Below are 21,613 nucleotides of genomic sequence, written 5' to 3'. Positions count from 1 at the left end.
GGCTGAACAATAAATATATTTTTCTAACATTTTTATTCTTTGTCTTTTGTCTCTGATTTCTGTCTGACTGGGATGTCTTTCTAAACTTTTCTTCTTCCTGCCCTCTTTGCAGGAGATCTTGAGAGCGCTCCCGTCCTTCGTAGCATTTCGTCCGATGAATGTGTCTACGAGTTGGAGTGGTACACTGCTGCCGCCTGCGTCCTCTCCAAGACAGAGGGGGACAACTGCAAGGTGGAGGACCCTCAGGCTGGTATGTCACGCAAACACACGAGTTTGATCAATATGGTTTCTGACTGGTGACTGTTTTACTTGGGCAAGAAAGCAGCAGGGTTAGTGGTGAAGGTGTTTTAGTGGAAAAACATATCTCTGCTGTCTTCCAGTTAAGGTTTTTTTGTCAGCTAAAAAACCACATAGACCGCACTGGGTGTAGCCTGATGTTACTTTGCTACAGTCTAAACTGCTGTCACTCTGCTGTCAAAGCGAGGTTACATGCTGGCAATACAAGGTGTCCAAACCTACAGATTGCAACCAGGAAACTGTACTTGCCCAAATCATGAATTCCTCTTTTGGTTTTAAAACATTTATTACAATCACAGCAAATTAAGTCAACTGAACTTCCTCGGTGGTTGTTTCAACTCTCAGCTCTACCACCTGGTGGGGACTTGCAGGCAATTTAACCTCTGCAGGTCACATGAGAGCTGATACATGTGAATCATCAAAGGGCCTTCTTGTGCTGCCATCTAGTGGTTGCTTCATGATCTGTCCTGTTGCGTTTACAGTTCTGCGCTGTTTGAATGAACCATTATCTCATCACAGCAAATGCTTTGCTTTAATCCTCTCTTACTGACCTCTGGTGCTCCACAGGGTTCTCTTTCGACTTGTCACCACTCTCCAAACCAAAGGGTGGCTTCTACAACCTGACCAGCGGCAGCTATGACTACTACATCAACGTCTGTGGTCCTGTCACTGTTGCTGGCTGTCCTGACAAGGCCGGAGCATGCCAGGTCGAAAAGAGGTAAGAGGGAGCTGCAAGCAGGAGCACACTCACACATTTCTGCAGTAAATCACAACCATGTAAGTTAAAGTGTCAACACAGGTTATCACCAATCAGCTGACTCAATCCAGAAGTCTCCATGATGTGCTCAAAAAACGGTGTAACTTGTCACAGGTAGCCATGTTGTTTATGTTTTTATATATTTTTCTAGGATTTCTTTTTTCTTTTCAAATACAAAGGAAAGTGGACAACTTGAACACAGAACAGTTATATCAATTACCAAGTACTGGACTGTTATTAAGTTTACATACAGCATACATTCATTCAAATGAATAAAAAAAATAGACTATTAAGTTTAAGTAAATATATACAGTTTTTCTAGGATTTTAAAAGTCATCATCACATGCATCAATGTCCCCTTTAAATGTGTTATTTTCTTTAACAGGTAAAAAAGGACAGGAAATCCAATTTTGTCTAGATTTGATCACTACTATATTCCACTGAAATGGATCTCAGCTGTGAAATTTGCACAGGAAATATGAAAAATAAGGCGTTTTCAGACCAGAGGAAATTTTCGTAGTTCAAAGAACCTCACTTTTCAGTGTGTCTGGACAACAAGAACTAGGAACAATCATAATTCTTAGAACACTGAGAAGGTACTCTGCCAGCTCAACAGGAAACTGGAGTGATGTGAAGTGTGCATTGATGGGTTGAACACATGAGCCAATGCAGCACCAGCAGCCACCATTTTTAAAAACCCATGTAAACAACAGACAACAGTTCTTAACAAAAAAATGGAAGAAAACACAAAAAAATGGACTAACCATGAAGTCCAGGCTCTAATGAGCATATGTGCGTCAGTGGAAATGCAATGCAGTTTTGACAAGTCAAACAAAGTACAATTGATCACAGTAATAGCGGGCTTACGTCACTTCAGAGTTCCCGTTGGTGATGTGAATGCTAACAGATAAAAAAGCTCTTAGTTCTCCATGGTGCTCTCCAGTGTGCATATCCTCTCAGCAAGTTCCCAGAACTGTTTTGTCAAAAATACCTTTAGAGGAGTACAAGTTTTTGTTAAATTCAAATTGGTGGTTTTTGATTTATGACTTTTTGTACCTAAATTCTTACCGCCACAATCAGGCTTACAATGGTTGTGATTTATTGAGGAGCATTTGTAGAGGATTATTCACATTTATGCCAGATTTTACATCTGTATTGTACTCTGTTTTATGGAAGTTTGAGATATTGAACAAATGAGAATGTAAATAAGTGACACAAAAACAAAAGATATCAGGCCTCTTTTTAATTTTAAACAGATGTCAAAGTGTTAGAATTAAAAGCATCACCTTAAATCTAATGTATATACTGTAAAATGAAAAAAGGGTAACGTAAAGTTAATCAAGGACATGACAACTTCTTCCATCCGCCACTTCAGTTCATGGAGTCTTGGGGAGGCAAACTCCCGTCTGTCGTACTACGATGGTCTGATCCAGCTGATGTACAGTGACGGCTCCCAGTACCACAACAAAGAGCACACTCTCAGATCCACACTCATCTCCTTCCTCTGTGACCCAGAAGCCGGAGCTGGATACCCCGAGTTCCAGGTAAACCGTGTCTCTGGATGTTGCTGATATACTGTAGTTGTTGTTTTACACTACATTTTCTTTAGTCTTTGGTTAGCCTCCGTTTAAGGCACATTTTGTACCTCACTGCAATGACCTGTAACTCTAATCTTGTATTATTTTCTGAATCTAGATTGAGGACAAATACACGTATAACTTCCGCTGGTATACATCCTACGCATGTCCTGAAAGGCCTCATGAGTGTTTGGTGACAGACCCCAACACTCTTGAGCAGTACGACTTGTCAAGGTAATTCATGGAAGCATATTAGGTTCTGCCAGGTTCCAGGTTTGCGCAACTCTTATTGGAGCATAGAGAGAAAAGAGGCGGGACTTAGAAGGGCAAATTCAAGAGTAAAAGAACAAACAAGACTGGTGCAGTCCAGCATGGGACGTTACTGCAACTAACCACCTCACCTTATTATATTCTTCTGCCTCCAGTTTGTCACGCTCAAGTAGCAACTGGCAGACCATGGATCTGTCCGACCCCATGAACCTAAAGAAGTACTACATCAACATATGCCGGCCTATCAACGCTGTAGCAGGCTGCGATCGCAACGCAGCTGTCTGCCAGATGAAGTACATATCTGAGCAGGTCTGTAACAGCTAGAAACAAAGTGTGAAAAATAGCACCTTAACTTAAAAAGAAGCTTATAAGAACATTTTGTGTTGTATTTTTACATGTAAATCTTCCATAGTGCACTTTTTAAAATGCTTACCAAAATCATTTTAGACAGGTTACAACCACAACCTTTTACTAATGAATGCTGACTATATTGACGCTCAAATGATGTTCAGGAGCCGTTTCCTCCCCTCTGTCCTCAGGGCTCTCCGAAGGAAGTTGTGTCAGTCAGCAACATGGGTATTTCCAAGCGGGGGCCGATAATCGAGGGGCGGGACCACCTGCTGCTGGAGTTCACAGACGGCTCTGAATGCATATCAGACGGCCAGAAGCTCACGTACACAACACTTATCCACCTGATCTGCTCCAGAGGAACTCAGGTGAGTCGGTGCAGCTTACACAGTGAAGTGGAGCGCGGCTTGTTGATGTTTGTCATGTGCCTGAGATGTGACTGTGTTTGTGTTCCACACTGTGCAGTCAATGCCCCTGCAGTTCCTGTTGTACCAGAACTGTACTACCACCTTCGAGTGGTACACCAGGGCAGCCTGTGCCATCAAAACCACAGAGACCAATGTGAGTTCAGCTATACTACAATATTTTCTCATTTTATTAATGCACACTGATAATACACCAAAACAGAAAGATGTTACACCGTGAAACTGATATGATTAAGATAATATGATATTTGGAAAGATTAAAAATCTGTAACCTGTCTTTGTGTCTCAGAGCTGTGCTGTGGTGGACCCCAACACTGGCTTTGAGTTCAACCTTCAGCTTTTGGCCTCCAAGACTGGATATAAGACAAGTGGGAATGGCAAGGACTTCCTGGTAAGACAGACACAGTGATAGCACTCTGACTCTCACACGCACATCCAAACCACAAAAAAAGGGCAGGTGCTGAGCCGGAAAAAAAAACCATAGAATGCAGAAAAGAAAAAACAGCTCGCACACCGCAGGGCTCCAATTTTCAGTCCATTTATTAGCACCGTGTGCAGCAGAGAAATAGTAACGTTTCGAACAAGACGCTCTTCGTCAGACTTTAAACAACATAAAAAGTCTGACGAAGAGCGTCTTGCTCGAAACATTTCAATTTTAATAATACACAAACACGGACATAAGAAATACGGGACAGAGAAGGGAAAAAAAGACGACCCCAAAAAAAGAAAATAATGATAGTAGCAGTAGTAGTAATAATAATAATAATAATAATGAGAAGCAAACATCAGATAAAGGATAACACACTGTCAGCTTAAGGAAAGAAAGAACAATTATGCCTCAGTTTGTACAATATCCACAGGAAGGTTGAGGCTGAAAGATGGCATCTGTGGGGTAAAGACCATGGATGGTCAAGGAAGGTCCAAAGGAGACATAGCGTCTTGCAGATAGAAGCACAGTGTACAGTCCATTGCAGGGAAGCAGTTAGTCTGCTTGACTCCTTACCCTTTTGATATGTACGATAAAGGGTCCTCAGATTTAAAAAAAAAAAAAAAAAAAAAAAAAAAAACTTGATGAGGGAGTACCAGATTTCTTATATAGCCATTTTGTAAAGCACAGAGGGGAAGTAGATTTCCATTCAAAGCGAATATCAAAATAATTTCTGATTAACTTTCTTTTAAGCAACAAATTGTTGAATTGGCAAATTGTTTCAGCTCTAAAGCTTTTAAAAAGCTTTTCATAGTTTGAAGCAAAAACAAGTTGTCCTTTTCTGCCTGTGTTAACTGTGTTCCTCTTTTTATGTGTAGTTTATTTGATCGTGATTATTAGGCCTTCGTGCTGGCAACAGCCGTCCGCTCCTCCCTCTGTTCTTTGCATTCTCATGAAAGCAGTATCTCAGGAATGTTTGCAGGGAATTTCTTCAATTTTGGCAGAAACTTTCACTTGGCCTCAACAATGAACTGAGTAGAATTTTGGGGTCAAAGGTCACAGTGACCTCAGAAAAAAATGTTTTTTTGCCATAACAAGAATTTATTTGCAAATTATGACAAAATTTCCCACAAATGTCTGTTAGGATATAATGATGACATTTTATATCCAAAAGGTCAAAGGTCAACTTCACTGTGACATCGTAAAGTTTTGCAAACACACTTTTCTGACCATTACTCAATGCCACATCTCAGGAACAGAAGGGGAGACATTTGGTCAGATACTAAATTGGTGACACTAATCTTGGGTGTCCACCCTCAGACTGTGCTGATTTTATAGCTCTTCTATGCTGCCATGTTGAAGATGTGTGTGTGAACCATTCACGTGTAGCCAAAAAATATAGTTAATACTTCTTATTAGATTCTTTCACTGCATATATTTTATGAATCTGCACAGACATGAATGTAAAATGCAACTTGACTGGTTGGTGGAGGCATACAACCATGAGGGGATAATTCTAGTTGAGACTTGTGTTTATAAAAAGGACAACACTCCCTTCAAAATTAAAACAGAATTATAAGCCCTTCTTCTCACCACCTTGTAGGTGAATATCTGCTCAGATGTGGCAGAATGCGGGCAGGGCGTGGCTGGCTGTGAGCTGGAAGACGGCAAACCCATCAGCCCAGTGGGGGTGGAGAAGACCCTCCAATACTCCACCGATGGCCTGCTTAGCCTAACGTATAAGGGAACCCTGGACGATCCCACAGGTACTGAGAGTGTCATATTTTCACACCGACTGGTTCACTTTACTCTGATCAGCTGTGGTTTAACTTCAGACTTTTACGAACTTTTAAACATTTCCTCCAGTCTGCACCTTATTCCATGTTTTCATTACAATGTTCTCCCTTCATCAGCAACTCGGGATACCTTCACCATTAACTTCGTGTGTGACCCAGACTCTCACCCCGGCTCATTAAAACTGCTTCGAGAGGACTTGAGCTCTTTAACCAGCCATGTCGTCCACAACGTCCTCTTTGAGTTCTCCACTGCCCTGGCCTGCATCCCTGCACCAGTGGACTGCCAGATCATTGGTATGGACACACACACAAGCACTGGCCTTACACGAGAACCCTTAAACACCTCTTATTTTACTTGTCTGTGTAAATATATTTTTGTTACGTCTAGATTCCCATGGTAACGAGTATGACCTGAGGAACCTGATCCGGGACAGCCCCTGGACCGCCATACATACAGATGCTGTCAAGTCACGCAGCTTTTATATCAGCGTCTGCAAACCCCTCCCTACTCTGAAAGACTGTCCAGGTTGGTATGCTCATCCATGTTTCCCCACCCAGTGCACCTACACTTACACACATTTTAGGAGGTTTACAAGGCTCCTTTGATTAGGAAGACAATATAAACACTACAATAAAACAGCATGCAGCATATCAAACCACAAAGTCAGAGTGAAATTAAAATCTAAGGGAAATTATCTATAATTTTGTCCTGTAGTTTAATACATTCTTTTCTTCTCTCCAGTGGGTCCTTTGGGTTCTTGTGGTGTGATTGATGGGAAGAGTTTTAACCTGGGTTACGTCCAGTCCAGCCCGCAGGCAGCAGAGGACGGCTCAATTAGCATCGTGTACCAGAACGGAGACCGGTGTGGATCAACATCTCGCTACTCAACACGCATCATCTTCCAGTGTGACGACAAACCAGTGAGTAGTAAAGCTCCACCCTCTCCCAGTTTTATCAGCGGTGAACGGTTTCCAGAGGAGTTTAGATACATTTAGGTAGTTATCACAAACTTACCTGTTGTCACACCATCACAAGATGATCTTCTTTGATACAAACATGCCAGTACCTTACATGCACTTTAAAGGTGATAATTATTATTTTCTTAAAACAAAATTTTGTATCAGTTTGTTTAAGTCATGTTGCTTAATTTATGTACCAGTTATCTGTCCTTAGCCCAGCTCATGCAAGCAGATGCATATTGGTTTAGAGAGGACCTATTATCCTTATTTTCAGGTCCATACCTGTATTTTGGGTTTCTACTTGAACATATTTACATGCTTAAATGTGCTTAAATTTTTCTCATACTGTCTGTGCTGGAACACCTGTATTCACCCTCTGTCTGAGACGCTCTGTTTTAGTACCTGTCTCTTTAAGCCCTCCCTCTGAAAAAGCCCAGTCTGCTCTGATTGGTCATGAAAAATCACAAATGAAAGCTTTTAAACAGAGCCAGACATATTCCAGTAGGAATATGATCTAAAATCAGAGGGAAATTAACACCATTGGAAAACAAGTTTACGTATTTCCCTGACGTTAGCATGTAGCTACATGTAGCCAGGTATGTAATGTTAACACTTGCAGTAATAAGAAGGTAAAAAAAAATCAAAGAAGGGATAAGAATAGAAGAAAATAAGGTAAAGAATAGTAGCTCCCCTGTAAGCGTCAGTGCCAAGCACAGTTTGCAGTTTTTCTTAGTTACATTTTCTCTCAAGTTTACTGTTTGCATTTTCCAGGAAGCCTGGAGTTACATGCAACTAGCTAGTAGAATCACTGATAAAGTGGCGCTTAGCTTTCTTTGTGTACACGTGTCTTTTTCTAGGGCGACCCCATGTTTGACCGAGAAGATGGTTGTGAGTACGTCTTCATCTGGAGGACGTCTGAGGCCTGCCCCATCAGGAAGTCTCAAGGTAAAAGCGCGTGTGTGTGACAAAGTGACAAGAATTGTTGATATCAGTGTTTTAAGATTAAAACTGCTGCTTTTTGATAATCTGTACTGATAACACACTGATGATTGAGACGTGACAAATTTGGAATTTGATTAAAATACTGAAATTATTAAGATCAGATCAAACAGCTGCTGTGGTGATGTCATGTAATCCATTGTATCAGAGGCCATTATGACTTTTGAATAAAGGACAGTGCTGACCATTAATATTGACTGATGAAGGAGAGACAAGTACATGTGCCTCTTTGGTCATTGTCCTCTCAGGTGACAACTGCCGGGTGCGTGACCCCAAGACTGGCTACGAGTTCAACCTGAGCTCTCTGAAGGGTCAAGATTACCCCGTCAGGAATGATAAGTACATCTACCACCTGTCGGTCTGCGGGGAGCTCCAGAGAGGCGTCTGCACCCACAAAGACACAGGCAATGTCTCCTCCTGCCAGGTGGATGGTGCAAATCACAAGATTGCAGGTAGAGAAGAAACAACCAAAACCAGCGCGAATATTCAGATATTTAATGTTGTTTGTATTGTGTCATCATTCATGTTTGTGTTTTTAGGATTGGCAAACCAGGTTCTGAGTTATGTGGGAGACCAGCTCATCCTGAACTACACGAATGGAGAGAGCTGTCATAAGATATACAACCGGTCCACCGAGATCTACTTCTCCTGCCGCCCTGACAGGCACCCTGTGAGCTTCACACATACACACAGACTGAAACCAGCTGATCCTGCAGATCTTAGTGGGTTGTGAAAAATGAACACGTAATAAATTCTGCCAGTGTTGATTGTCGACTTAGACCTCAAGAGAAATTTGCTCAACAGGCAATAAGTAAAATAAAGCTGTAATTTTGTAGGACATTTGTAGGGATGCAGAATATGTGAAATAAATCACGTTGAGATTATTTTGACAGATATTGCGATATGAGGTGCAATTTCAGTGGGAACAGTAATGTTTGCAAAAATGGCTGTTTTATTGCTTTGATATTTAATCTAGCAGATCCAAATCTTTGCATCAGTGTAGTTTTAGGTGCATTTGTGGCCTGAAGCTATTGGAGATGATGACTGGTGACTAGTTTGATCCCTAACCAGACAAAACAATAAGGCTTTGGTGGAAGTTGGAAGTACTTTTTTTGAAGCTTCTTGTCTGATTCCGAGTTTGACAGAAAATTTGTGTCTTTCCCCAAAATTTCAGACATATTTCTTAAAATAAAGTACAGAATTGCACACAAGCACTTTAGGGATTCGTACTAATTGTGTGTTGTGTTGATTCTCTTGTCAAGGGAACACCAGAGTTCATCAAGGAGACTCCAGACTGTACCTACATGTTCAACTGGCCCACCGCTCTGGCCTGTGTTCCAGTCAAAACCACCAGCTGCTCTTACAAGTAACAATCTTCTATCTTCTTTTTTCTTCCTCCTCCTCCTTTTTTATGCACACTTCTCATCCAGGTGTTTCTCATTTCCCCAAAGTCTTTCCCTTTACCTGTACACTAGTCGACAGCTGTCTACTACACACTTAGCTATATGTTAGATGAATGGTCTGAACTGGTGAGCTACTGTAGCATTAGACAGAGTAGGTAAAATGACCCTTAAACATGACAGTCTACATCCTACAGGGAAGATTACAAGGATCCATCTTGTTTTTTAGTGTTCTGGTTAAATAAATAATTTCTAGATTTTAGCTGAAAAATAAGGCCAAATATCAGCGCACCACTGCTCCACACACACACACGTGTAGCAAAGCAGAAGAGAGAGAGAGAGGTGTATTTGTTATCGGTATATTTGGTTGAAACAGACCAGTGATGCTGTTTTGCCCTCATCGCTCTCCAGAAAGTTTGCTAGAAGTGATGTAATGTAACGTTAGCCCAGGTGCATTTTATGCAGAGAGAAACCTGCACTGTACTGCATTGCTGGTGAGCAACTGCTCACAGTGATCTAGGAGGCAATTTGTCCTTGTGTATCCTGATTTATTTGTAGTCATAATTTAATGAAAACTCAACTCGTAGCATTTGCTCCTGGTTTGTTCACCACTGTTTTGGAAGAAGGAAATGGTGGAAGTAAAAGGCAAACCAGCTTTTAAAGTTACATATTTTCTTTTTAAGTAAGTGCTGTGCAGAGGATCTGATTTATGCCGATGTGAAGAGTGGTTCATGTGGATTTTGAAAAATAATGCATAGGTATATAATTTGAGAGGGGACTTTGGTGTTGTGGTAGGTGGTAGTAGGTAGTAGGAGGCAGTCAATCCAAGGAGAACACTGGTTACTATAACAGCAGCTGTTCATAAATCTTTAGAGAGTGTTTACCCTCTGTATGTGTGTTGTGTCCTCAGTGATGGTCAGGGCCACTCGTACGACCTCTCACCTCTGGCTATGGACTCTGCAAACTGGGAGGTGGAGACCTCTACTGAAGACAAGAAGAACCGATTTTACATCAACGTCTGCAGATCGCTGGTGCAGCAGGGAGGTCAGTGTCCATGCTTGAGCACTTGTGTTCTTTATTGAGTTAAGTAAACAGTAATACTGTAGCGTCCAACTCTGATTAATCAGAATTCAAGTTGCAAGAGAGCATTTGAAACTGAATTTGAAACTGTTATCCATCTTTATGTCCTTGACAATATATCTAATGAAAGTTCAGAGTTGACCCTCTGCTGACTTTGTCATAGGTTCATGGAAGTGTCCCTCCAGTGCAGCGTCCTGTGTGAAGTTTGGAGAGGAATATGTGAGTCTGGGTCAGGTGGAGTCTGGTCCTACGTGGGACAGAAATGTCCTGAAGTTGCAGTACACCAGTGGCCAGCTGTGTCCTGATGGACGACGCAACAGGAGCAGCATCATCCGCTTCAAGTGTAACAGAGACAAAGTGGTAATGGAAAACACTTTTAAAAGACACAGTATATATGTACAGGTTGGACTGAGATATGTATCATAAAGTCTGAAGCGTTGTTTAAAAAGTTGTGCTCTACACAACATCTTGACAGTGCAGGTCTCAGGCCCTGTCTACGTGTATACAGATATTTTTGAAAACGGATATTTTCCTTCACTTTTTGGCCTCTCGCAAACTGAGTTTTAGTTAACTAAAAGTTAAGTATAACTTGTATCTTTGAGTGAGCTCCTTTGTCCTCATATCAGAGTGAGTTCAACAGCGTTGAACTAGCACTGATCAGTGTAGAGTCGTTTTTATGTTTTAGTGTGAACAAGATATGAGATATTTTGTAAAACCAAGATCATAATGATATTGATAACATGCTTTATTGTCACCTTGGGGAAATTCATTTTTCATTCTGCTGTCATGTAGGGCTGGGCGGTATAACGACTAGGTACAATATATCAATATATTTTCAAGTAAGATATAGATTTAAACAATTTATAACCATTTATATTGATATAGGACTAAGTTGTGTTACTTAACGACATTCTTTTGAAACGCCAGTGTGCATCTCCTCTCTCACACTGTGCGCACAGCTCCGCCTCACTCACTCACTCACTCACTCACTCACTCACTCATTCACTCACTCACATGTTCTCCAGCAACACTAAGAGACACAGAGCCCCTCCTCTGTTTAATCTGTCTGTTAATTAGTCTACAGTGAGATGTCTGTATAATATATGATGCACATGTTACGCTAAATCAGTCTGTAAGGTGAATGAATTACAGCAGTACATGTGCAGCCCAGTGACGAGCTGCATGTGTGGGAGACAGAGCTGCTTGATTTTGTCAGGTCAGCTGTAGTCTAATGTGTGACATTCAGACCGAGCCTGGATGCAGATGACACATGCGTTTAAAAACATGAAATATGACAACACAAACGTTTCATATACAAGATGTATATAACACCAACAAAGTGTCTCTCGTTCCCTCACTCCCTCAGCCTCTTTGATAAATAAGAATAATTTCCCAGCATTTAAAACCAAACATGGAGATATATATATCGTGTATCGCCATTCAGCCTGCAAATACTGAGATATGAATTTTTCTCCACATCTCCCAACCTTACTTTATGTATATTTAACAAACACACACGCTGGCAAATGCATCAAATGCAGGGACATGGCTTGCGCAAGAGCACCTTGGCAGTTTGCTTGCACATCTACAGGAGGTGAACTGGCATCTCTCCAGCTATCAGTCCACACTCCATACTTGGTCTAGCGGGACTTGAGCTGGCGACCCTCCAGTTCCCAAGCTAAGTCCCCATGGACTGAGCCACTGCCACAGTCATGCAGAGGGGATAAATAATCATTTTCAAAAATATTTGTGTACATGTAGACAGGGCCTGAGTTATAATTGAACCTATAACTGGGCATATAATATTTTCTTGTGTTAAGACCAGCTGGGAGATATAGACAAATGATAAACGTGTGTTCCTTACTCCTATCCAGGACTCCCGGCCTACTCTGATCTCTGCCATCGAGAACTGTGTGTACACCTTCCTTTGGTTAACAGCTGCTGCTTGCCCTCTAGACAGCACCCAACACGACAACTGCAGGGTCACAAACCCAGCTACAGGTTAGACATTCAAAAACAGCTCTGTACACATTGTATCTATACATACCTGTTGTCAGTATGCTCTTATAATTGTACTTTCTGGTGACAATAAAAACTACATTACTAGAGCAGTTGTATTTGTATTTCTAAGAGTATTTGTAAGAGTTTGTGAAATGGCTCTCCTCTCCCACAGGTCATTTGTTTGATCTCAATGTCCTGACAAAGGAAGGCGGTTACACTGTGTACGATCACCACGATCACAGGAAGATGTTCCGCATGAACATCTGTGGAAACATGACCAACACTGGATGCAGCGCTGACAGCGGTATGTCCAATCACTGGGTGACCAAGTCATCTTTCAGGTGTTAATTATTGAGCCAGTGATGCAAAGAATCAACACTCCTCTTCTTTCATTCTTTGCTCAAACAGCAAGATGGTAAAAACTTGCTTGCATTAATTTAATGGCATTGATATGAGCATATATTCACTATGCTATGATATTTGGTCGACATATTTCTGGATCAATCAGCCTGAAATTGAAATATCCTTCAGTTTCATGTTTTATAATGTTTCATGTATCAATTATGAAACAGAACATGTGCACAACTCTGCTGTGTGCTTCATATCCTCTTAACAATTTGAGAAATATCTTCATAGAGGTGTTGTTGGGACACGACAGGCATGCAAAGCCAGCTGACACTCGGGGGCTCAGAGGTCACTTGCTTGCATTTTCAGCATCTTCAGTTGTGCGGACACAAAAATCACTTTGCAAGCAATCAGATCAACCTTTAACTAGTCAGAGCTGACATGACGTTATCAAACTTAACTCACCCCTCTGTAGTGTACGGGGTGGTCCAGTTTCCAGCTCAGTTCATTTTCAGAGGTGGTTTCACAGACTAGTGAAACACTTTATTTGACGGGGATGCAGATGTTTAAAAATATGTTAATATATGTATATATTATTCTTTGAAATCCAGTTCTCCCATTTTGTGCAAACACGAAGAACAGATTTGCATTCGTGCATCTGTTTAATCCTGATTCTACCTGTACAGAACTGATTTAAAAAAAAAAGCATTACATAGAAAAAACATTTTTTTTGTACTAGTGATGCCAAACAGAATAAAAAAATTAACAACAGATGTTTTAATATTATAGATCTCCTGCAATATGCTCAGTCAGAGGTGACACTGGAAAAAAGCTATAGAAAAAAAATATATCTGTTGCTTATTTCCTGTTACCTGTAATTCTTCCAAAAGCTTGGCAGACTCCAGTAAACTAATTTATCTTGGAACAATATTTTCTAACCATAACAGCAAACGAGGAGAGGGCTCCATTAAGAATTCATTCACTGCTCTCCTGGTTACTGTTTAGTCTTGCTCAGTCATTTGTGCAATTTATGTAACACTCACATGCGTCAGCGCTGTTTGGGACGTAATAAGAGACCTGAAATGCCAGTACTTGTCAAATGATTAAATGATCTTTAACCAGGGCTGTAGTAGATGTTGCAGCATCGGCCAAGGCTGTTTATAAATGTTCAGCCTGCATTAAAATAAACAGTGATGAACAGTTATTAGGGTAGATATGCTTGATTTTTAATTATTTAAAATGAGCGTGCTGTAGTTGTTGATGAGAAAATATGAGGGGTGGATGTTATAAAAATTCCTTGTTATTGTGCTCGATAATATACTATATATATACTTCATGAGTTACAATTTTATATCAAAAGTTAAATTGTATTTAATTGCCATGAAATATATTTAACTGTTCACTATTAGTTTTCAGTTTATTTTTTATAATATTCACTGCTTAAATTTTCATAAAATATCTTGGTTTCTCAGCTTAATCTTGTTCACCGGCTCATGAATGAATCAGAAACCTGTAAGACATAATAACTTGCAAACGAAAACGCAACCTCACTTGAATGCAATTGTCAATTTAGGTTCTAGAAAGAAGATGTTTTCCATGTTGCGATCTACCTCTATATTTTAAGTATTAAATACAGCTGTAGGGGCGTCGGTGGCTTAGTGGTAGAGCAGGCGCCCCATGTACAAGGCTGTTGCCGCAGCGGCCCGGGTTCGACTCTAGCCTGTGGCCCTTTGCTGCCTGTCACTCCCTCTCTCTCACCCCCCTTCACGCTTGTCTGGCCTATACATTAAAGGGATAGTGCACCCAAAAATGAAAATTCAGCCATTATCTACTCACCCATATGCCGACGGAGGCCCTGGTGAAGATTTAGAGTCCTCACATCCCTTGCGGAGATCGGCAGGGGGAGCAGCTAGCATACCTAATGGTAGACAGCGCCCCAGACTAACGTCCAAGAACACAAAATTGAATCCACAAAGTACCTCCATACTGCTCATCCGTAGTGATCCAAGTGTGCTGCAGCCCCGACATAAAAAGTTGTTTTGAAAAACATCATATGAACTCTGTTTTTAGCCTCACTGTAGCCTGTAGCTCTGACTGCTTCTCTGTGCTCTGCATATGGGTGAGTAAATATTGGCTGAATTTTCATTTTTGGGTGCACTATCCCTTTAAAAGGCAAAAAAAAAAAAAAAAAAAAAAAAAAGCCCCAAAAAATATCTTAAAAAAAAAAAAAAAATACAGCTGTATTTGTGCAGTAAGTTCGTAAAACATTCTCAAATTTTTGTTTGCATTTTATCTTCTAGCTGTGTGTATTAAGGATGCCACGACTGCGGTGAGCGGCGGTCAGGTGAGCAGGAAACTTTCTTACAAGGATCACGTTTTGGAGCTGACGTATGAAGGAGGAAGTCCCTGCAAAGCAAACCCCGCCTTTAAACACAACACCATCATCAACTTCATCTGCAGGTACTTCTTTGCTTACCTGTGCCCTTGTTAGACACTCACTCCTCTTTTTTTTGTTACTGTTTACATTTTTGTTTTCTTCTCCTGCTTCTCGTATGAATGAAAAGCTCTCAGCACTCAGGGAGATAAAGGAGCTGTATGTGACATTAAGAGCTTCAATATAGCAGCAAACCAATATTTGCTATGTATAGATATAGTGGGGTAATGGTGTCCTGAGCAGAGGATGAAGTCACGCTCCCCCTGTGCGTGTTGTAGTCTGAGCTTCTCTGTTTTTTGTTATGGAAGATGGACCGTCCTTTTGTGTGTATCCCACTAACTAGCTAATGGCTGCCACTCTGCACTGCACCAATACAGTTACCTGGGATAACGCTGTACTGACCTACAGTGGCGGAAGGGTAGTGTCATGGAAGCATAGCGCCCACCCCCCGTTCCCTCCGTCTTAACACTGTTGTTGTTGTTAGCACTGTTCATACTGTTAGCACTGTTAGCCAGGGTGTCTGCAGGTTTTTAAAAAGTCTTTAAATGTCTTGAATTCAGTTGCATAAATTAGTCCTTTAAAGTCATTAAATAGTCTTGAATTATATTTTGTGAGGTCTTAATTACCGTAAACATGTTATCAAATTTCATTTTTCCATCTTTTTAATGTCTTTTTGTCAAAATTAGTCAATCTCTTCTGCGTTAAAGATGTTACAAATCTTTAAACCTATCACAGATGCTAATACTGTCTTTTTACTTTATATTTGCATTTACCTGTTGGCAAATGTATATTAACATAAGTCAGTCTAATAACAGTATTCCTACATAAAACCTATGTTTGCACAAGACCACATACTTATATGATTCACCTTTATACTTAACCTGCAGTGCTTGAATAAGAAAATCAGTCTTAAATTTGGTTAAAGAGTATCTTAGTTGGAAGCTGCTGGCTCAGCCACCTCAGTGTTGAGAACCCTGAGAAGACAATATGGGCTCAGACTCTGAATCATGCTCTGAGATGTGCTCTGAATGTCACATACAACTCCTTTTTAAACAACTATAAAACACACACCATGTAAGGTTAACACAGTGCCATTGTTGGCAGTCCCCTTTCCTCTTCAAAGAACATTGAACAACCACACCTGTGTTGCTGTTCAGGTGCAGATGACTGAAAACTTTAAAAACACTAATGAATACTGCACTCCACTCACTTTATTCAAATCTCTGTTTGACATTTCTTAAAATCTTCTGTTGGGTTTTAGATGTAGTGTTTCACATACACATAGATATATTTCCGTTACCTTCATAACGAAAAACAAAAACACGTGAATGACAGTTTAATAAATGTCTTCACTCAGTGTGAGTAGCTTTGAATAGTGCATCCAACAAATTGCATATGTTTTGGAAAAAGAAGTTAACAGCCTGGAAGTGGGAAAAGTCTGTCATTTTCTTTTTCTTCATATTTTCACTCATATTTAGTTTTTTTTCCCCAGAAAAATGAAACATTTGGACTATATTTTGAGTTAAATATCATGTCAAGTCATGTCAACATGAAAACATTTTTAGCTATGATCTGAATATTGTGTTTGTGCAGGCCACCTTCCATGGGCTCGGCCCCGCCAGAGCCAGTCCTCATCGCCTCCAACGCTGAGACTTGCACACACTTCTTCTCTTTCCACACACCCCTGGTCTGCGAAGAGCCGGTAAGTATATTTTAAGTAAGTAGTACTGCGACTCTCAGTACAACCTGCCTGCATCATAAAGAAAATTTTGGGTAACTCTTGTCCCACCCAGTGCTATAAGAGAAGGAATGTGCCTTCGTTAGTAAATTCACTCAAATGTTAAGTTGTGAATTCCATAAAATCTAATTTCATCATGGGTAACTACATAACAATCATACAGATTGTTGTGGTGTTATTAGGTTTTCATGAAAGTAAATAATAACAGGAGACTTTATAGAAGTGTGACTTTTATATTAAGTTATTTCCACACAGCAAAATGAAAAATATGGAGCATTCCTTAGCATATTGGCACTTAATTGGCCATTTGACAGAGCAAATTTAATTCCAGTTGAGTGCAGTCTGTAGGTGAATGACAATGCCTTTCTAGAGGCTTCTCAAGGGTAACAGAATACTTATAAGGAGACAGGAATGTGGCATGAAATTATGTGGTGCTGTAGAAAGCGTAGGATTGTCTCACTACTTTCAGAATAATTCTGAAAACCTAGGATCAAAAGAAGAAAATATTCTGAAGAAACTTTCTGCAGCCATTGTATAGAATAAAAATGGTTGAATTCCTCTGCTTAGAGTTTGGCTTTCTGAAGTCTAACGACTACGACTGTTACTTAGGGGTGTCACGATTCAATTTCACTTTTGATTTTAAGGTCTGGATCCAATTCAGTTTTTGATTTAAACATTTTGTTTCACTACTGGAGGCTTTGCCATAGAGCGCTGAGCGGAGCCAACATGGAAGTTAGCATTGCTCTGCTTCCCTCGACAAAAAGCCAGTGGGATATTTCCACTGGATTTTGGATTATTGCATTAAACAATCGCTGTAGCAAACAAACTTTCTCACATAGACACTTGCAAGCAACTATCTTTTTTGGGACACATTAAGACTTAAAAATTTATGAGTTGGGGCGTCGGTAGCGTAGTGCATAGTGCCAGCGCCCCATGTACAGAGGCGATGCCTCGCTGCAGCAGTCCGCTCTCTCTCTCACACCATTTCACTCTGTCCTGTACATTAAAGGCAAAAGCCTGAAAAAAAAAGTCTTTAAAACATTATCAGTTGTGGTATATCATGATGTATTTTATGTTGTAGAACAAAACATGAAAGTCTCTTTAGCTTGTGGTAACCACAGACCCTATTTCAGGCATCTAACCAAAAACAAAACCCATTGACTTTGAGACGAGGGATCCCGGAGTGCTAACATGCTAACTGATTTCCAGGTTTTAGGGCTTATTCCTGTAGCACTCTTTTGTCAGATTATTGAGTCTTGATTCTTAAAAATCAACAGATCATTGGTTTTCTGCCCTGACATCTGTCATTTACATTTTCAAATTGTTCCTTAAACAGATAGGCTACGTGGTATAAAGTGTGATAGAACAGCCATATTTCTCTTGGAATGTACCACAGTGAGCTCATATAGTCAATTTTAAATAATTTACTTAAAATATAATAACAATAATTTATTTCACAAGTCGATTGACCAAACTTTTTAACACACAATCAAAAAGAAGAGCCCTTTACAACACCAGGTGAATTTTCTCATCTGCAAAAAGCTACATAACTTCACCTGTGTAGCCTGCAGACTGTAGTTTTTCTGTCAACAACGCATTTGTTGTTTACATAACTCACGTGGAAACTGCTGACCTCAGGGAAGGAGAGAGATTTTCCAGTTCTGTTGTTTTCCGTCTTCTCGGACTTTGGCAGTGGCCATTGTTCCTAGAAAAGTGCAGCTGCAGGCTACCACTAAGCTACACTGTGTTGTTTCTGATTGTGCCAATCCTGCTTCTGGGTTCGGTGATCAAAATCAAAAGCTCATTTCGATTAATTTTTCAATCGAGAATCAAAATTTTGACACCGCAACTGTTACTCTAGAAGATGTGCCACTCACATTTTTTTTTCCTTTTTGTATAAATTTTTTCAGGTAAAGTGTTCAGTCCAGAACGGCTCTGCTGTTATAGACCTGACTCCTCTGATTCATGTCAGTGGATACTACACAGCAACAGGTCAGTGGGCTACAGGCTGAGGTGCCCTTGGTCTGACATCTGTCCAGTAATGCATGTGTTTAGGTCCTGTTTGTGCATGTGTCTACATTTAAGGCCCGTGTGTGTAATCTGTAAAATAGCAATAGAGTGAAAAACTTGAATTTCCCCTCGAGAGACTAATTAAGGAAATTTAATTTTTGCATGCAGTGATGGAGCTCTAAGTCTATTATCAAATTCACAGAGAGAGCATCGTGTCAGCTTAGATTTTCAGTCACGTGCATCATTTATGAGGCACAACAGTCAGATTTACTGTTGTCATGTATCTGTCTTCCTTTCAGATGAGGCAGTGGACCAAACTGACGAATTTCCAGACTTCTACATCAACATCTGTCAGCCTCTAAACCCCATCCCCGGGGTCACCTGCCCTCCTGGAGCTGCTGTCTGTATAGATCCTGATAATGGACCACCTGTGGTAAGACACTCCAAAACCACACCCACAGACACACACATTTTCTTTCACGTTATTGTCAGACAAGGCGGATAAAGGTCCATTTACTTTGACCTCACTTTCATGTAGTTTGACTGATTTTGGATGGTGGTCATGTATAAAAGTCCAATGTCCAAAGTCCAATTTTGTTTCTGTGTCTCTTAAAGGACATTGGGCGAACTACCAGCGGCCCTGAGATCAATAGAGCGACTGGGGAAGTGTCCATCACTTACCACAGCTCTACAAAGTGTGCGGCCGATCCAGCACAGAACTACACTTCGACCATCATCTTCACCTGCCAGAGAGGCCTGGAGCTGGTCAGTCAGCACTTTGACATCCTTTATGATAAGAATACTTACACATGCACCGTTACTTCAACCTGTTTTTCTAACAAAGCTGCAACCTTTCATATCTTCATCCAGGGCTCTCCACAAATGCTGAGGCTGCAGGGATGTGTCTATTTGTTTGAGTGGGCGACTCCTTTAGTCTGTTCAGATGCTACCCACACCAACGCCAGCAGTTGCAAGCTCACTGACACCCAGCTCCAGTACACCTTTGACCTGTCGACCCTCTCTGGTGAAGTCCAGGTGAGCTCCGTCCACAGGCTTGTTGTTGTGTTTAGTTTTTCAGGTATTTTTCAGCCAGGGTACACAGACTCTGGGTCAACAGTTAAGAAAATATACTAAAGTTAAGTCTCTAAATGTTAGGTACCAGCAGGCTCCAGCACCTACTTCATCAACGTCTGCAGCTCAGTGACAGATCCGGCCTGTAAGAACAGCACAGTGTGCCAGGTGTCTGGTTCCGGTCCAGACAAGTCGGCCTCATCCTTTGGCATCAGCAAGGCCATGACGATGGACTTCAAACACGACGAGGAGGCCGTACTGATGCAGTATGGTGGGGGAGATCCCTGTCCACCAGGTAGGTCTAAACTTACCATGTTTATGGCCTGGGTTCAGGCTTTGGACCTTGGATCTTTTTCAGTGACTAATTGGAACAACCATTTTTGAAATTGGTCCAGTATTGAGCGAGACTGCTGCTGCAGCTGCCAGCAGTGTTAAACAGGCTGCAAAGTAACCACTTTGGGTAATTATCTACTGTCAATTTACGTCAACTGGAAGTGCTTGTTTTTGCCACTGACATGCTCAAATTATTACTTTTAGTGTCTAACAGCTTACGGAAAGCATCCCTACAGAGGTCAACCTTTTTGTTAAAGAGTAAGATCCTTTTTGTTTAACTAGGCACAGGCCCCAAATCACCAGCGCTAAACCCACTAGACTCCATTTGAAAAAACAGTAATTTTAGCATGTATAGAGGCAGCATATTTTTACATCTAACTATGTGAATTAAGGGTTTATTTCACTCAAGCCAGAGATAACGATTGTTCAAACATCGGAAAGATGAACTGAAATGTTTTTTGTGAGTTTTATTTTGTTTCTGATAACTTTAAATGAAATGTGTGTTATGATGATTAAATTACTGCTTTATTAATTGAAGCTTGGTGTGTGTGTGGCAGTGGAGACTTTTGGGCTGTTTCTGGTTAGAGAAAATGGATCTTGTTTTTTAACTAAAAGGTCTATCTCTAGGAATGCTTTCAATAATGTTTTCAGACACTTTCAATAACAGTCTGAGCCTGTCAGTGGCAAAAACAAACACTTTTATTGGACGTAGATTAATGGTGTGCAACTGTCTACTAATCTTTCGCTGCAGCCTGTTTTGTCACTGCTGGTCAAATTTCCAAAAGTGTTCCCACCAAATCATGTGAAAATAGGGTCCAGGTTTAAAAACAAATCCTAATCCTTAATCACCAATATTTCAGTATGCTCAAATTTTTATTTCAACAATAATAAGATATTTACCTACACATTGCTCTAGACTCTCAGAAGTGAAATGGATCATAATAATGATGTAAGATCAAACTTCTTGGAAAACAAGTAGTTTATGTGTTTGTTTGTGTGCTCCAGTGACAAATGAGGGCGAGGTGTGTGTGTTCCCCTTCACATTCATGAAGAAGTCATACACAGAGTGCACCAAAGATGAAAGGACAGATGGCAGGAAGTGGTGTGCCACCACTGCAAACTATGACACAGACAAGAAGTGGGGATTCTGCAGTGAAGGTGACCGCTTTTTGGCAGGGGAGAGGAAGATGAAGACACAGAGAGAAGGCCTGATACAACAAAATCATCACTGTGAACTCCAGTCACATGCACTGAGATCACATCTGTTATTCATGCTTTAAACAGCTGATTTTTTGGAAGTTCAGGACTCAGAGGGCAGACAGTTGCTGGCTTCATTTTGTCAATG

General features: G+C 40.7%; 1 protein-coding gene across 2 annotated transcripts in view; it reads left to right on the top strand.

The window, feature by feature from the left end:
• The window catches only part of igf2r (insulin-like growth factor 2 receptor), a 53,427-nt gene that overhangs the window by 23,909 nt on the left and 7,905 nt on the right, over positions 1-21,613 (top strand). The window contains exons 14-41 of one of the 2 annotated variants that reach the window (XM_033647925.2): positions 113-250; positions 865-1,015; positions 2,430-2,598; positions 2,750-2,865; positions 3,057-3,210; positions 3,441-3,617; positions 3,715-3,810; positions 3,964-4,065; positions 5,705-5,867; positions 6,015-6,191; positions 6,286-6,423; positions 6,640-6,818; positions 7,715-7,802; positions 8,105-8,308; positions 8,396-8,526; positions 9,119-9,222; positions 10,167-10,300; positions 10,500-10,696; positions 12,211-12,337; positions 12,510-12,641; positions 14,983-15,142; positions 16,710-16,818; positions 18,765-18,846; positions 19,164-19,297; positions 19,480-19,629; positions 19,735-19,899; positions 20,020-20,230; positions 21,274-21,426. In XM_033647925.2, coding sequence (XP_033503816.2) covers positions 113-250; positions 865-1,015; positions 2,430-2,598; positions 2,750-2,865; positions 3,057-3,210; positions 3,441-3,617; positions 3,715-3,810; positions 3,964-4,065; positions 5,705-5,867; positions 6,015-6,191; positions 6,286-6,423; positions 6,640-6,818; positions 7,715-7,802; positions 8,105-8,308; positions 8,396-8,526; positions 9,119-9,222; positions 10,167-10,300; positions 10,500-10,696; positions 12,211-12,337; positions 12,510-12,641; positions 14,983-15,142; positions 16,710-16,818; positions 18,765-18,846; positions 19,164-19,297; positions 19,480-19,629; positions 19,735-19,899; positions 20,020-20,230; positions 21,274-21,426 — 4,041 coding nt within the window. The remainder of the gene's footprint in view (positions 1-112; positions 251-864; positions 1,016-2,429; positions 2,599-2,749; positions 2,866-3,056; positions 3,211-3,440; positions 3,618-3,714; positions 3,811-3,963; positions 4,066-5,704; positions 5,868-6,014; positions 6,192-6,285; positions 6,424-6,639; positions 6,819-7,714; positions 7,803-8,104; positions 8,309-8,395; positions 8,527-9,118; positions 9,223-10,166; positions 10,301-10,499; positions 10,697-12,210; positions 12,338-12,509; positions 12,642-14,982; positions 15,143-16,709; positions 16,819-18,764; positions 18,847-19,163; positions 19,298-19,479; positions 19,630-19,734; positions 19,900-20,019; positions 20,231-21,273; positions 21,427-21,613) is intronic. The other variant, XM_033647926.2, reaches the window with a different exon arrangement.

This window comes from Epinephelus lanceolatus, chromosome 13, assembly GCF_041903045.1.
Source record: "Epinephelus lanceolatus isolate andai-2023 chromosome 13, ASM4190304v1, whole genome shotgun sequence".
Lineage (NCBI taxonomy): Eukaryota > Metazoa > Chordata > Actinopteri > Perciformes > Serranidae > Epinephelus > Epinephelus lanceolatus.
The sequence above is the reverse complement of the archived record's forward strand: the minus strand, read 5'-3'. Positions and strand labels throughout refer to the sequence as shown.